The sequence below is a fragment of the Neolamprologus multifasciatus genome, chromosome 16, assembly GCF_963576455.1.
Source record: "Neolamprologus multifasciatus chromosome 16, fNeoMul1.2, whole genome shotgun sequence".
NCBI lineage: Eukaryota > Metazoa > Chordata > Actinopteri > Cichliformes > Cichlidae > Neolamprologus > Neolamprologus multifasciatus.
In genome coordinates, this window is record NC_140454.1 from 17,789,757 (window position 1) to 17,807,543 (window position 17,787).

Genomic DNA, 17,787 nt, shown 5'->3' on the forward strand with positions numbered 1-17,787 from the left:
AACTCACCAAAGACGCAAAAGATAATTACATCGCCCACATGATGACTGAATGATAGTTGAATTTCCTACTGTCATGTTTTTGTTTCCACTTAATTTACACTGTAAATGTTTTTAGCACTTGTTTTTGTATGTATTTCTCCTGTTGTGTATTTATTCTTGTTGGCTTTAAATGGGACCTAAAATTCTGTTTGACCTCATGTGAACAGATGTGTTGAAATGACAATAAAAACCCTTGAATCCTTGAACACTTTTTAATTCACTGTCACAATGGTCTTGAATAAACAAGCTGCTTGCATGAGCAGAACAGTTTTGCTGTGAAAATGAAAGAAGACCCAGATCCATGTTTGAATTTGAAAAAACATGTTAGACATAAAATGCTGTTATTTTTGGTTTTCATTTGCTAAAAGGTTGTGGCATCCCATTTTAATCCTGTCTTTATTAAGTTATATAACAAGTTTTGGCTTTCCAGGTGTCGTAATACAGATTCCTAAACAAGCATCGCCTTTAATTCCGTATTCACATGTGACATATTTAATGTGCAAACTGGGCAGGTTCACACTTGAGACAGAAGAACTGACCTCTGAAAAGACTATCATCATTGATTTGAATCAGGAAAAGCTTAACATTTAAGTAAACACACAAGAACATACAAATGTCAAATGTATTTTATACTACAGCCTGGCATTGAAAAGCTGATGCTTTAGTTTTTATATCAAGTTTTTACAGTCTTGAAATGTAAATGTAAAAATATATTTTTACAAAAATCTCAACAAAAAACATTTTTGCAATATAAAACATCTTTTATTCTGCAATGTGCAGATATTTTGCACACTGTAAAGATTTTCCAGAAGCCTGATGGTTATATAGTCTGAAACAGACTCCACATTTTCTCCACTTCACTGTGGCTCTTACAGGTCTGAGAATCATTATAGACTGTCGTAGAGTTTGCAGTGCAGATATGCCAGCTTCTCGGCTCTGCTTTTCCTCAGCAATGGAAACCACTCTTGATAACTAAGCTCTACAACCCTATAGCCTGCTATCTTTAACTGCCTTCTCTTCATGGCATGAAGTCCTAGGAGCTGCTGTGACTGGGAGCAGAAGTGGTTCCTGTTCGAGACCTGTACTGCAATTTTGACTATCTCATTGGAGTCCTTGTGAGAAGGCCCAAGGTGACTGGGTTTGGTCAGAGTTTCTATAATATCAGTGGTCAAGTCTAGCACTGTGTCAAAGAGTCTCCCACTTTCATCGGGCCGTAATCTTTGAAGAGATGTAGTCTTCACTTTAGGTGATTGAGCCAAAGGTGCTTTTGTGTTGTTTTTATTTATCAACTGTTCTAAAAGTTCATCAGTTATTGTAACGCCTACATTTAATTTCCCCCAACCCTGATTAGAAGGAAATGTGGATGAGCTCTGTTCTAGAGATGCTTGGTTCACATGTACAGGCTGCCCAGTGGAGTTGAGGTGCACTTCCAGGTCAATGGAGCGAGTATGGGGAAGGATCATTCTTTTACATACAAACTCCTCTCCACCAAGCAGATCTTTCAGAGCAGATTCTGCCTCCTGAACCTCAGGTTTCTGGCACACATCTGACTGAGCAAACTTCCACAGCATTTCTGTAACCTCATCTCGAAGTTCACTGCTCAGTCGAGTGCCAGTCCACTGAGGCAACTCCAAAGCTACAACTCCATCTAAAGTGAACAAATCCTTCTTCAGCTCAAGCTGTGTGCATTTCAGTGCTAAGTTGACAAAATCAGGGCTCAAGGCTAATGCAATTAGGTCCTCTGGGAACTGTGAGACAAAGGCCAAGCCTAAAAGACCAGTGAGCAGATGCTCTGGGTATCGTTGAAATTCAGCTTTCCTATGCCTCAGGGATTCTGTAAGACTTGGATAGAAGCTTGGACTCCGTGATGGGAGAAACCCTAATGTGCCATAAGCCCACAAGAGTTTGCATGAGTCTTTACTTCTGCAGTGTGGCACTAGCAAGGGTACTCTGTCAGCGACAGCAGTAAGGATACTGTCATTACTGTAATGAAGAGCAGAACAGGTCAGTGCCACGTGCATTAGCCCCTTGACACCCATTCTGTGGGCACGCTGAGGAACTTCCTCTGCCATGGCCTCCAGCCATGCCCTGTGATATAAATAACTGAAACGCAGGTACTTCAACACATTCACCATGGCAAAGTCACTCATCTCCTTCACAAAAGAGAGTGCCTTATCGACAATGCGAGTCACTGCACTCTCAGATAATGAAGTTTGGGATTTAAAGAGTCCTAAGCATATAACACCAACCTCCTCAGGTTGCAATTGTAGCAAATGATGCATGAGAAGCTGCTCCAGAGGACGGATCAAGTCTTTTGGACACTGCCTACCCTCTCCCAATATATACAACAGTTGGACCAGCTCGGGCACGCCCAATTGTCCCAGATGCAAACGAACAGAGTCATAGAGGTGCAGTAGGAACTGAGGTGCCTGTTTCCCTATACAGCGCCACAAATCAGCAGCTAAAATCAACTGATGCAAAGTCATCTGACTGGACCGGCGACTCAGCTCAGTCTCGTACAGTTCGAGTACAGTGTGGGCAGACGGCATGCCCAGCCACACAAACGACTGCAGCACCTCCAGCAGCTGAAGTTGAGTAAAGTGGCGAAGGTGTTCCACGGAATATCGGAGGAGCATGATGAAGCGCTGGTCACTCCTCACTAACGGCATCTTGTCTGGGTGCAATCGACTGAGCTCCATAAGAAACTGAGACACATCAGATGCTTTCATGCTGCCCTTTAAAACAGCCACTTTTTGGAGCAGCTGCATTGCCTCCTCCCATTTGAGTGGGTGAGGTCTTTGGTTAAGGTCTAGGCTCATTGAGGCATACTCTGGTCTGCATTTGTGGAAGGCACGCGTCTCTACTTTAACATCTGGTAGTACAGGTTTTCTCTGGTAAGAGGACGCTGAGGGGATCTCTGGTTCAGAGCTTTTATTGAAAGCCAAGTCCAGAAGAGTGTTCTTTGAGCTGGAGAGGTGTCGTGAGCAACTCACACTGTAGCGATTGCTCCGTTGCCAGAAAGAAGGTGCGAGAGTGGGTAGACACTGCTCATCTTCATCGTTGTCTGTTTGGCTATGGGAGGCTGCAGAGTTCAATGTAGAGTGATGATATGAAGAAGGGCTGTAACGGAGCCTGTAACCTTCTAAACATACTTCATTGTGCTGCGATAAGATTCTCTTTTCCTCCAGATCATCAGCTTCATCCTCTGGTTTGATATGCACATGCTGAGCCCTGGCAAAGCCTTTTCTCAGGCCTGGGAGGTGGCGTAGCCTGGGCATCCAGCGACACACCACACAGGCAGCCATGGGTGTACCACACTAGAAAACATAGCAAAATACAGCAAAACAAAAGTCATGTACCAAGTCAAGTAATGTGCCAAGCAAAAACATATCTTACAAATGAATAAATTATACATTGTTTGTATTAAAACCACAGTTAAAAAGATACAGATGCATACAGATGAGCTTCCTTGTTAATTTTTAAATGTTGAAACTTTAGACACAAACATAAAGCTGCTTGTCAATGGTGACCATACACTATTTTTTTGTTATGGTGGCTATAATAAAGCACTTTGTAGCTCTTTCCGAGACTGACTACAATACATGATATTTCTCTCTTAAAATTACAGTTTAAACTAAACGATAAATCTAAATTATTTAGAGATTTACATGTTAAAGTAGTCTCTCCATCTGTAAACCAACAGAGGTCAGACACGTTTTAGAATGAGACAGCAGGAAACACGATGCTAATTTAAACTACACTAAACTAAAAGTGCACAAATCTGTATGTATTTTAACCAGATCGTTGAACTGACCTTTTACGATCCAAAAGCAACACGTGCAACGGTGAGAAACCTCAAGAAATCATGGCAGGAACACACACAGCATTAGTCTATTAGAACGACTCCTCTGACAGACCTACGGCAACCCCACCGGAACTCGTGAATACGATCTTCAAAATAAAATGAACTTTATATTATCAGCTACATTGTTATACGCATACACATTCCAAAACAAATTAATACATCAATTTGAAATATAGAGCACTGTATTAGCACGCCGAAAATTTAATTTGATCCTTAGATTTAATAATAATTGTCTGTAAAAGTACCGTGTCTGACTGTATGATATTATTATGGCAGGTTGATCTAACTTCCGTGGAGAGCAGTGTGTGACCTATGGCAGCTGGGTAGGTTCAAAACTACTCATTCAACGAGCCGCAATGAGAACACATCAACAATAAGACAAGTTGTGTTAACTAAAACTAATTAATAATAATTATTACTTTTGATCAAAACAAAAAAACACCCTACCTGACCTAAGATGTTCGCATACCATAAAAACCATTCTTGTTTAAATCTTATTTTACATCAGTACCCAGTAGTACATAAATAAATGTGATTCTGGAACTAAGAAACAATATAGATATACAACAATTTTTGTGATAATTACTTTTATATTTTATGTTGATTCAATGGTTACAGTACTGTGCAAAAGTCTTGAGCTACCTTGTTTTTTTAATTCGTTGCTAGGAAATGGGAAAGAGCTTGAAAGTCAGTATTTGGTAAGACCAACTTTATGCTTCAACACAACTTGGACAATTTTTTTTTCTTATTTGTTAATTACATAACTTTCATGTACTGTTCATCTGCTCTAACATTTTAAGGTCTGCCACTTCTTCTTTTGTGTTCCAAGCTCTTTGCGAGTCAACTTGTTAGTGCAAAAATACTATTTTATATTTTATGTTTTTATATGGCAGATATTATTTATAGATTTTTTTCATATTTATAATTCAACAAAAAAATAGGAACACATTATGTGTAAAGAAGAAGCAGAAAAACAATTTAAAAGTTCTTTGCTAAGTTGTCTGTTTTTTGTAGATACAAAACTGCTTCAGCCTTAGAGTTTGGTAACTTTTTTTTATATTGGAACGATTCAGGACGGAACTGAAAATGAATAAAAACATTCAATGTTCAAATAAAAAGTTTAGCATATCTTCAGAAAACCTGGCATTTAATTCATTGGAAGCAAAATATTAAGAAAAAAGGGGTAACTCTTTTTTGTATTTGTTGTGTGAGAAGCTGAGCTATCAAACTAGGTTATACTGTAAAACATGTTTTATTTTTAAAATCTATCAATTTTTTTCTTTTCTTTTTCCCTTTCTGTTTATTTAGGTATGACCCATGTTAATTATTATTGTCCTGTTTAGATGTTCCATATTTTATTCAAGTGTGTTTATTCTAATATTTCTACACACAATAATTTATTAATTCCAAAATGTACTGCCCAAGTCTAAAACAAGTTGTATATCAGAAGATATGTAAGGGCCCAGACACTTGATGCCATTTAAAGTCTTTAAGTTTTTCCACTCTATAGATCTTGTCTTGCTCCTCCTTACTGTTGTTTCAAATTTTTATTCTTTTATTAATAAATTTGTTAATTTATTTTAAAACAGAAAACAATTCAAGTTCAGTTAACTTGAATTTTTGCTTTTTACAGATAATGAAAATGACCAATCTAATCAATTTGAATTTTTTTTTTAAAACATAAAAGTTGGTTGACTAGAAAAATATCTGGTTTTGATGTTTTTCTTTCTCTTAAATGCAACACAACTTGTTTCTGTGAAAGATTCATTCCTAACACTAAAACTGTCTAAGATTCAGTTTAATTATAAAATTGTGGTGAGTAAATTCTAAGTGTTTTAGTTTTATCACACTTAGGCAAGCTCGCTGTCACATTTCTACCACATGAGATTCTACATATTCTCTTCAAACACCTCGATTTTAAACAACAGTTGTTGCTGTTGTTAGTTTTTGAAAATTTCCACTATATGCTGTATACATTCTATGCCTGCAAAAAAACACTGTTAGCAAAATAAAAGATTGATTTGTAATGTTGCCATCCCCATGTTTTTGTTTGCTTGTTTGTTTTTTGACTCCTCAAAGTGAATTTTGGGAAATGTTAAATATGTCACAGAAATAACAGTTGAAGTGAGACTTACACCTCTTTGAAATAGTTATTGTATCCATTTTATTTGTTGTTTTATTTTTCATTAAAGTGCAACATCATAATCGTTCATATGTTTCCAATGCAATGCTTTCTGTCTGTTACATTTGCATTTCTCTTCTGTTTGAGCAGAAAAGGCAACTTCAAAATCTGTGCCTCCATTGTGTGACTTCACACATGAATGAATCCAGGGGTTAGAGGTGAACTACACTGACCTATGGCTATATGCAAGACAATTCTCTTATTTCTGCTGGTCTTATGTCCTTTGAGAAGGTATAGCCCCAGCAAAAGACACTGAGCCATGTAGGTGGCTTTGTAAAACTTGTTGCTGACATTAATGAACATTTTTATGTTACTAAATGTTACAGTTGAATTGTATACAGAAGCATGGTGGTATAGTCTTTCATTAAAACTAAAGATAAAAATCTATTATAATTTTTTTTATTTATCTAATATTGTAAATAATGTCAAATAAAAAACAAAACGAAAAAAAAAAACTAAAACATAGAAAGTCGAAAAATGTTATCATCATTATTATTCGTTTCATTTCTAATGTTCTGTTTTGGTTACACTGCGTCAAATTCAGCTACAAATCTGAAAAGCCATCCCAGAAAATTCCCAAAATAATATTTTATTTTATTTATGTAGTAAACAGATTTAGCACACAGACGTATACTATCATCCAGTTTAAGCAAATAGAATACATTTCTTTTTCGTTAGATCGAATTATTTTAAGAATGTATTAAATCTCATAAAACATTTTTATTCCACGTGTAAACGTCACTAAAATCAAATTAGAGAGCCTTAAGGCGTCCCGTCCAGTGATTATAATGGGAGGCAATTTGATATATTTTCCCCCTATTGAAACGGCTTATCTATGTGACCACCTTTGTATGTATAGCTACAATATATGAATTAAGTGGGGAAACTTCAGAGTCCCACTTGGAGAGGAAGTAGAGGATTTATGCTAATGAAGGAGTTGAGGCTCCGCTACGCTGGCTGGGAACCGCCCTTCATTCACCACATGGTTAAAAGGAGAGTCTACTCGCGCCACTTTCGCAATCTTACTACGATTCCCAAAATCCTAGCAAATCATAATAGTAGCACATGGTTGTGCACTTTTTTGGAGGGGTTACACGTCTTAGCCGATGTTTAATCTGTGAAGTCTGTGTTCTTTTTTTAAATTTGCAGATGTCCAAGAAACTGGGTAAACGGTAAGTCTGAACAAGTGAGTGAAGATGGTGGATTTTTTAGTGTCTTATAAGGCGCGTGTTGTTGGCAAGAAACCTGTTGTTAGCATTTTTTGGGAGATGCGGTAAACGTGGGGAAAGTGAAATGCGCTGGGTTGACTTCGGTACGTGTGTGCGCTCTAACGTATATGCGAGGAGGGGAGAAGAAAGCGTTTTAATAGTCGAGTTTCCGCATTTTTAAAAACAAATGTTGTAGGAGCGCATGGCAACCTCTCCTCCATGGCAGTAGAATGAGGGAGATTTGAAAAGCATGTGTTGCCGCTGCTGTTGCACCTCTTGTCGGTACCTCGGGGAAGTGGTCCACACTCGTAAAAAGATAAAATTAAATAACCGCTACAAATTTTGGCAAAAGCCCCAAGTTGTAGACTCACGTGCCCGCGCTGTCAGTCGTCTGTTTGTAGAATTTTTAAGTTTTCAGTCATTTCGGGTTGCGGCGGTGTACATTTAAAAGTGCCACCAGAACAAAGCAGCAGCAGCACATGGGGCTCTAGCAGGCCGCGCGCCTTTGCTATCCCGCGAGCTGCCGAGTTAGCTGCGGCTAACGCTAATATGCCAACAAAAAATGTGTATTCATAATAATAACATGATTGTCACTAGCTTTGCGGGCTCTCTTATGTTTATTCAAACGCCGCTGTCGGCGTTTACAAGCACCTGGGAGCACGTGTACTGATCTCTAATTAGCATGTGTGAGTTAGCCAACTTAGTTGTTTCAGTATGGCTAAGACAAGGGGCAATACAATGCTTAGAAGTGGACGGAGTGGAAGCGAATATCCAAACATTATCAGCATACTTCGTGAGATTACTAGGGTATTGGATCAAGTGTTGTCTTTAAGGAATACTGATAGGCAAACAAACTTTAATTGGATAATTCTCTAAACAACTAAACACTGTAGCAAGCTGCACGCGTTAGCCTGTTTGGCTAGCGCATGCTTACAGCAGACTGTTTTGATGGAGCCTTCGTGTAACTACTAGCTTGTGTGCTGGATTCTGCGTTTTTAAGTTTGGAGCAGTTGCGGTTTCACGCGTGGTCCACAGAGTAGTAATTATAAGCGAACGCCTCACGTGCGGCCAGTTTTAGCTGCTTGTGTGTGCACGGACACTGTAACATCGTCGATGTAGTCCCATGTGCTGTGTTCTTGCAGTGGCTATTAGATTTTTTTTTTTTTTTTTTAAACTGTGGACTCCTGGGCGCCATGTTAGCGGGTGGGGGAGGGGTACAGAAATGTGGCTGGAGTAAAAGTGTTGGTATCCATAAACAGTCCTGGTTCAGACTCCTGATTTATCATTTAGCTTTAAGGTGTTCGAGGTTATTGGCGTCTCTGACGCTATCATCTCGATTGCCATGCGGAAAGCCTGGCTGCTTGAAATTAATTGGAACAGAGTTTTTTTTTTTTTGGGGGGGGGGGGGGTGTAAACGGACGCATGGTGTACAGCTACTCTTGAATAATAGTTTTTGCAGAATGTCTTGAAAGTTGTATTAATGCAACGATTGAAATTGAGTGGGGTGTGCATACAGAGGGGGAAGTCTTTCATGGAACCTCAAAATATGTGCAGAAATGGTGAATAATTGTCCAGGATTTACAAGGACAATTTAAGTACTCAATAAATGTGCATGTATTTGTGTAATTAAATTAATGATTTCTCCAGCAACTTAAAAAAAAAATTCATGCCTAAAAGGGTTTATAATATCTTGACCACTAAAAATTGTCATTAAGTTTAGCCTTACAAGGACCATTCTAGTTGGGAGGGAAATGGTCTTTTCTGAGTGAGTTCATACACCACACTAATCACAGTACTCTTTGCCCGTTCAACTTTGTCAAGACTCTGCAGATGTATGAGATTGTTACTGTATACTGAGTTTGAACTTTTGAATTTTTATTAGAGAAAATTACCTACGTCAAAACTTGTCAAACTGCAGCTAACCTCTAACATTTGGTAAACCACAAACTGATAAATGTTAGGCTTGAGTTGGGTATAAACCTTCTTGTACAATGTCTTTGTGCATCTTTTTTGTTATTCCTACTGTTAATGCTACATCTTATTTATCCCTACAGAACCCCATTCACATCTGTCTCCTGGGCAGTCGTCACTGTGGCTTTAAAGGCACAGTAATGCAGTCTGTGAGGAGAACGTCACACGAGCAGTTTACAGTCACTGTAGTGCCAAAGTGCTTACAGTGCAGGTAGTTTTGTTCAATTCTACTGCAGTGAAGGCACTTTCAGCACTCTTCTGATAATATTAACTGAAGGAAGCTGACTTGTTCACAAACACAGCCTGTATGTTGCAAGTTCTAAGTAGACTGAATCCACATACACTTGTTAATAGACATCTGGCAAGACCTTGTCGTCTTGCTGTGAGGCTCAGCCCCCTGATGTTCTGGAGCAAAGCAGCTGTGTAAGAAGCAAACATGCTAAATGGTTGTTAGATGTTGTATATCCTGTCACTGTGGAAAAGTGCACAGAATTGGAGCAGCTGCTGATTTGTTTTTGTATTTTTATTTTGCTTTATGTATGAGGAGAGGAGTCTTAAATTGTTACCTGGCAAAATGTGACTACTACTAGTACTTATGCTAAGGTGCATCTAGTGCAGATAGTGAAGTAGACTAGCACCTACTGCCCTAAGTGCTCCTTCTGGCATAAGGGGCTGGCACTCTCATCTGCCATGTATCCCTGTATGCATACATGTGAGAGTGAGAGGGTTTTTTTTTTTTTTTTTTAAGTATATTTGCATGGACACTCTCAATCTTAATTGTGGCTGTCCTCCGTTAGTTTTGCATAGTTGCGCTGCAAGAAGAAATAAGTTGTGCAAATCTATGCAAAACTGACGGTGGCCTGCGTTTCCATCCAAATCCTCTTTGCGCATCGTCTATGAAAGAACAGTCAGTCTGGTTTCCAGTGCACCTCTGTCAATAATGTAAAGACAAGGTTTCAGTAGTATTAAAGTGCTTATAGTGCAGGTAGTCTTCTTACTGTTTAAATTCTACTGCAATGTGAGCACTTCAAGTACTCCTAGACTACGTCGTCTTGGGAAAACTGCAGGGGTAGCTTATGCACGTGGGTCTCTGGTCAGTTTTGCTGGTTTGCTTTCAGCTTTTAAATGTACTGCTGTGCAAATCCATGCAAAACTGATCATAGAACTGAAAATAATCCATCAGAAGTGATCCCTTTCTGTGCAGGTTGGGAGAGGTAGCAATGCTCTGTGCTTGTGTGGTATTGCACTTGTCCCGGCCTGTTGAGGACACTGGGAATTGTTCTGCAAGTTCTCCCAGGATACTTTTTTTTTTTTTTTTTTTAAATCGGAATTTGATTATAATCTGTCTTTTTGATGCGCACCTATTCCTAACAAGCTTTTAAACGTAGGTCACTTGAGAGTTGAGGAAATTTCTTGCTTGGAGCACATTGTCATATATCTAAGGAAATATTTACTCTATGTGATGTAAATACAATACTTTATGAATAAATACTTAAATGACTCCTTTGTTCAAGTTTCTCTTCAAATATGTAATTCATTGTTAGTTTGAAAATTTACTTTCAAAATGAGTTTTTGCTTCATGGCACGTCTTAACTACAGGGTGTACCAATTTCAAAGTGATTTAATCCCACAGGGGTCCTCCGGTAATGATCGCAACACACTGTCAGAAAAAGGGGTTTGATGTGTTTCACGCAGTTGCCAGTAGGTTGTATAACGGAAGGAGCAGCTGCATTAACTCCAGACAAGCTTGCAAAAGCATGGAGCAAGTTTGTCTACATGTACACTTGCCATGCATACAGAGGGGTACACACCAAGTGGTTTTGCATGTCTACTTGTTTTTTGGACAAATATGTAAATGGATGTAAACTTGTGTTGCCTTACAAACTTTCCAAAACTTGAGCTCAATATTTGTCCTTTGCATAAAGGCCCACTGATTTGTGGTCTTTATGCAATCTGTTTTACATGAAGTAAAACAATCAAGTTAGCCCTGTAATGACATGTTTATCATGCTTGCGTTCTTGAGATTTTTAAGTTAGAAATATTTTGTATTTTTTGTTTTAAAACAGTCTTGAGTAATTGCGCGAACATGCCATGCAGCAAAAGTATGTATACTTACAATTGCCAGAAGCTTCAACAAACACTCCAATTTCTCAGTAAAAAGAAAAAATGCAATTCTGGCAATTATTTCATGGTTCAGGCTTTTAAGGGTTCATGCAAATTCAGAGTGGTTATCTACCTTATTAAATGAAAACTAGATAAAACCAGTAACCTCTTTAATAAAAATTGGACACTTAAGAGACAAACTTTACAGCTTTTAAATAATGTTCCTCGTTTTACTGAGTCTTAATGTGGAAGTGGTGTCTGCCTTCATAGTGTTTTGATATTTGTTGTATTTTTATTTGGGGGAGTTCAAGTAGAGTTTGCAATTTTGGCATCCTCCAGCAGAGGGAGGTAGCTGTGCATTTAAGTGTTTGCTGGTCAGTGTAAGTGGCTCTGTACTGTACAAATGGAACACAGTAGTATACAAATTTAACACATTTAAACTGGAGACATGCAAATTAATTACTCAAAATCTGAAGAAGCATGCGCCCCTTAATGTTCTTAGTTTTCACAAAATTAAGACAATATTGGGTTGTTTTTTTTTTTTTTTTACCTAAACCCCATTGCTATAAATAAGTACTGTGTTAACTGATATCAACTGAGTGAGCGCTCCACTTGTCCTACGGTTCCAAGATCTAGCAGATTTCTGGTCATTGAGCAGAGTTTCCATTATTTGGCATTGTATGGTAGGCTGGCAGAGGGAGCCATTCACTGGAGTGTTCATCTTTCATTATCATGTCCTCTCTACTTGACAGACAAGATAAATGGGAAGCATCCAGAAAGGACATGAACTCAAAGATGCATTTCTGCTTGTCAGTCCGTGCAGATTGCTCTAGCAACCTCTATTTAAGTTGATGTCGAGAAAGTCCTATACCTTTATTAGACACAGAATGCTGTGTGACTGTGGACTGTCGGGTAAAAAGCAACCAGTGCATTTAAGTTTTTGTCCAGACTTTGAGATCCAACTATAGCTATGGAAATTAAAATAAGACACCAGAAAGAGTACTCGCAATAAAGTCGTATAACTATTGTTTTTTTCTTTTTGCCATACAAGCATGTTGGCTTGTTCCTTGTACAGACTGAAATATTTAGCCTAAAAATTGCTAGATGTTAATACATTTTGACAGTAGCTGTTTCCAGAGGATGAATCCCATGACCTTGGCGGGTTTTGACTCTTCTTTTGAATGCTATCACAGGTTTTATAACTTTGAAATTTGCACAACTTGTCAGAAACTATCTTGGATGAAAAATGGCACTTGTGGTTTTCTTTGGTAACCATTAATAACCGTGTTTTTAACTTCATTGTAAAACTGTGATTCCAAAGGACTTCTGCTAATTTGCATTGTCCCTGGAAAGGAAGTTTCCATATTTCTACAAATACAAATGTGATTTCAATATAGTATGACATAGTTATAGTATGGCAATAGCATGATTTGATTATTCAAGGATGGCATTCAAGTTATCAAATGTTGTTACTATTAGAATGGGAAATGAGTGAATACCTGCTGTTTGTGAAATATAGCAATTGGAAATTAACATATTGCTTTGCAGTTTGCACCTAATCCCCGCAGTACAAAAGCTCTCTCTCCTGGATATACCAGGCTTTTTGTCTTCTTGCTTGATTGCGTTGTTCATCTTGTAGACCTTCTTAATCTGTATTCAGAGTTCAGCCCCTCTTTCTTTCGCTATCGCCTCATTTATGGAAAGAAATGATAGAATTTTTTACTAGCCCCTTAACCCATTAAAGAGGTATTTTTCAGTCCAGCTTTATTGCATTTTATTGTGAACAGTCTTGCCCTCACTGTCCGCTGCATGAGTAGAGATGACACAGAACACAATACTCAGGAAGACATTCATTCACTCTTCCATTGTGCCCTCCTTGTGCTTGAATGCCAAATTAAATTGAAGACAAGACAAAAAATAATAATGATAATAATTAAAAATTCAATATGCCATGTTTCCTTGAGGGTCAAAATGGGATGGGAGCCTTTTTGTACCCACTTAAATTATGTTAGTTCCCTGGTGAAATTATTGTAGTAAATTTGTCAAGGATAACAGACAAAGAGAATGTGAGCACTTGAGTATGAGTCATTTTTCATGGAGGTGGGTTTTTCCCTTCTTTTTTTATTTTTATTTTTTATCAGTGTTTAATACCTCCCAGCTCACTATCCTGAGCACAAACTCATGTCCTGATAGCAGTTCCTAACCCGGAGCAATGTGTGGCTCTCATGAAGGCCACAATTTAGCAGATACCAATGTGATTTATGTCTAAATCCTAACCTGAACAGGTCTGTAGAGGTACTGCTTTCATGGTTATCAGTCTGAATTATTTTAGAGAAACCTAGCTGGCTCCTCTTAGTACCTATAGGGCTAATTGAATATTCAGAAGGGACCCTGTGTGTGTGTGTGTGTGTTTGTGTTTTGATGTTATGTCTCCGGGGATTGTTTAATTCTGCTAACAGACACAAAAAAGCCAGTGTGATCCATGCTGCTGAGGCTGCAGTTCACTGCTGACATTCACTCCAGTCGGGGTCTGTTCCTTCAGCTGACCTCTGCCTGTTAACTATGGCTCTATCTCAAGGATCATGCCCAACCGGAGTATGAACTCCAATTTTACGCATGCATATTGCACACCACAGCTGTCAATTTATGCAAATGCACTTTTGAATCAGCCATGAAAAACAATTAATTTTCTGAGCAGGTTGAGGAGGAGTTTTCACAAGGAGCTTGATCACAATCTTTAGTGCTGGAACACTTGCTGACTATGTGGCTTGTGAAGTGAGACATCGACTGAATTCAGTGTCTTTTTAAGATTGCAAAACAATATCTAGTTTGCTTGATATACTGTACTGTTTATTTTTAGACCTGAAACGATCTTAGCTTATTTACGGCCATATTATAGATATGTTATTTTAGAGCTGAAAACAAACAGATGTGGGTCCAACAGTATTGTGTTTTACAGACACTGCTTGGTCTATTGCTTTGTGTTTAAAAGTAAAGACATAATCATAAAAACCTTTAATATAAAGTTAACATATTTTACTTTAATTGTCCTTTTATGACCAATCATGAATATTTGGAGCAATGAAAATGATTTGAAACATATGGATTTTATTTAATTGAAGAACACATACAGGGCGGTTTAAGGATGAATATGGGAAGCTGTGTGTAAAGTAGAGGGCACAGAATGCAGTGTGTGCAAGAGAGAGCATAACTGTGGCTATTCGGTGAATTGCTAAAGCACACAAAATGTCTTTAACCAAACTGCTTTCATGCTACCAATCTCTGACCTATTTTCACTCACTCTTGCTGTCACCTGTCTCTCATTTCCTGTCCTTAGGGAGTCAAAGTTCCCTTTGGCTTGAAAGCCTCTCCAATCTTTTTTCATCTGCCCAACTAATTTCCAGTAGGTCAGCCAGTAAGATGAACTGGCACAGGTTTCAGTGCTGCAGATGTTAAAGCATCAACTGCTCCACAGTTTTCTGGCCCCGAAGTGTGAGAGGCAATTTCAGGGTTATTAGTGAAGTGACAGCGGTAGACTGTTTTACTGTATTTCATATGTACATCTCCGTGGACGCACAAAATCTGAAATTACATCAAATGATGTATTGTTTTATGTGTTTATGAATACAAATGAAAATCAAAAAATTTAAAGATGCTTTTTATGGTGCCAATGCAGTGTGGGAACTTTATCTTTATCTTATTTTATTATTATGTATTTAAAGAGGCTAAACTAAACTAAAGAACAAATAAAGTGAAGCTTCGGTTTTGGTCATAAAGGGAGAAATGGTGTGGTCAGTCCCAAATAGTCCACCTATACCAACTGTCTGATGTTCAGTGTTATTTATTAGTAGAAAACTTACATTTTTGTGTTCGCAAAGCCTATTAGCAGTTTTGTTTTTTGCAGGCTGGAGCTTTTTTGATTCTAAACAACTGCTTGCTGCGTTTGGAAAGAGATTGATGAAAGCAGCGAGACTTAACAGTAACACTGTGGGTTGTAAACCTAAGACACTGAGCTAAGCAACACTAAAAGACCACTGAATTAAGGAGAACCACAGAGTTTGGTGGGAAATATCCACATACAAATACTGTTTGACACTAAGAACATTATGCATTCCTATAGCAAATATGTGTTTGGTATTTTCTAATTTTTATGTATTTATTTTGCTAAAGGTTGCACATTAGTATTAGCAGGATGAATGAGAGTGATATACTTCCATGATGGTTGAAGCTACGTACAGTGCATCTAAAAAGTATTTACAGAGCTGTACTTGTTCGACATTTTGTCAGGTTACAGACTTATTGCAAATTGATTAACTTTTTGTAATTCAAAATTCTCCACATAATCCCCCATAATGACAAAGTGAAAATGTTTGCTTGATATTTTTGCAAATTTATTAAAAGTAAAAAAAATATATATCAAAAACAAAACATTTGCATTAGCATTCACAGCCTTTGCCATGACACTCAAAATTTTGCTCAGATTTTCCCACTAATTATCTGTCAGATGTTTCTATAACTAAGTCCACCTGTGGTAACTTCATTTGATTGGACACTATTTTTAAAGGCACACACCTGTCTATATAAGGTCCCATAGTTGACAGTGCATGTCAGCAAAGTTAGGAAATAGTCTGTAGATATCTGAGACTGTATTTTATCAAGGCACAGATCTGGGGATGTATATAAAAATTTCCGTAGTAGAATGAAGATTCCAATGAGCACAGTGGCCTCCACCATCCGTAAACGTATCATCCATAAATGCATACATGTACATATATAAATTTGCAAGGAAACCTTTTTCACTTTGTCATTATGGAGTATATGGTGTGTAGAATTTTGGGTTGAAAAATGAATTCAGTCCATTTTGGAATAAGGCTATAACATGACAAAATATGGAACAAGTGACGTGGTGTGAATACTTTCCTACACTGTAGGTAGTTATTATAAATAGTCCTGAAATTTCATTTTCCACAAGAGAGCAAGAAAAGGAAGACCGGTAGTGGTTTAGCAGTTACAGATCGGAGCCCTTACAGTGACATTTAGACAGTCTGGTTCAAGATTTTTATAGTATTTTGTAAACAGACTGGGTTTTATGTGGTGAATGATTGTATGACACAAAACAGGAAGCAGACTGTTTTCCCGAAAAAATACAGCAATTGTTTTTGGAAGGTTTCTCAATGGCATATGGTGCATCAAATGAAAGCTAACAGAGAAATCCATTCAGTGGTTTTTCTTCTATGAACTCTGAAGTAAAAATTCTAATTATAACTAAAACAAAATTGTTTAATGGCAAATGTAGTTTTACATTTATTACTCCATTCCACTGATGAGATTGAAGCAACCTAAAACACTGTCACATGTTTATTTGTGATTGAAACATTCGATTTATTAGCACAGGATTACACAGGAGTAATTCACATTTTCTGTTCTGTTTTCTGTTTACTGCATGAGCCAAAAGCATATTCATATTTTAGAGACAAATAACACTAGGCTTGCACATCCTTGTGCAGGGTGTCTCATGGATTTATAATATTTTAGCATACTATTTGTTCTAATGTACACCACTGATATAAAAGGCAGAACACCTGGTGGCTCAGACAACTGTGCCTAAAGACATACATTTTTATTTATTTATTAAAATCTATTTTCAGTCAAAGAATATTAAAAGGACGCAGTTAAGTCATTTCAGCCCATTGCTATCTTATATAACAAAAACGTGAAACACAGCGTCTCGATTAAGGTACACAACCATTTGTTCTTTAAAGCTCTTTGACACATATGCCCCAATCTTGTGTGTTCTGCATGTTGATTTGCCACGATGTCTTTGTGTTTATGCATGCTATATAAAATCTTTGATACAGAGCTATCTAGGAAATACAACCTTTTGGTCTAAGAAATGTCTTGTTTTTTGCTTGTTGTTAGGGTTTTTGTTTTGTTTTTTGGGGGTTTTTTTTGGCGGCTCAGAAGACATATTGCTTTTTTTCTTCCCCTGTCTTCTTAGCAGTGTCTCATTAATTAACAAGTGATGTCAAGGAGGATGAGAAGTGGTCGATAGCAGGAGGAGAAATGGTAACACTTCATCTTGTACTCTTGCCAGGACCATGGATAAAGAACGAAGTGTTTGGCATTAGTTCTATTAGTATTAGTTTTAGTATAATGATAATGGGTTTTTAGTTTATTTCCAGTCTTTTATAGAAGTGATCAAAAAAGTGAATTTCTATATTTGGTATTAAGCAGTATACTTCTAACTGTACACCGGTTCATCTTATCGTGTAAACAACAGTAACTTACTTACAGACATTTAAATGTAACCTAAAACTGTCACTGATGTGATTTCTACATGTAAATGCATATTGCTGAAGACAGGTTTGATCATTTCCAGTAATCCTCCCACTTCACTTGCACTGAAAAGATACATTTAC

At 37.6% G+C, this 17,787-nt stretch overlaps 1 protein-coding gene and 1 long non-coding RNA gene across 2 annotated transcripts; one reads left to right on the plus strand and one right to left on the minus strand.

Moving 5' to 3' along the window:
* Window positions 1–237: 237 nt before the first annotated feature.
* On the minus strand, window positions 238–3,986 carry fastkd5 (FAST kinase domains 5). Its single transcript, XM_085136098.1, has 2 exons — window positions 3,854–3,986; window positions 238–3,356 (listed from the first exon to the last, which is right to left on the minus strand). The coding sequence occupies exon 2, from the start codon at window positions 3,342–3,344 to the stop codon at window positions 927–929; it is 2,418 nt and encodes an 805-aa protein (XP_084992224.1). The 5' UTR covers window positions 3,345–3,356; window positions 3,854–3,986; the 3' UTR covers window positions 238–926.
* Window positions 3,987–6,692: 2,706 nt separating this feature from the next.
* Window positions 6,693–10,766, plus strand: LOC146500628 (uncharacterized). The gene is made up of 2 exons (XR_014869914.1): window positions 6,693–7,258; window positions 9,349–10,766. It is a non-coding gene; the product is annotated as an uncharacterized LOC146500628 (long non-coding RNA).
* The last annotated feature ends 7,021 nt before the right edge of the window (window positions 10,767–17,787 follow it).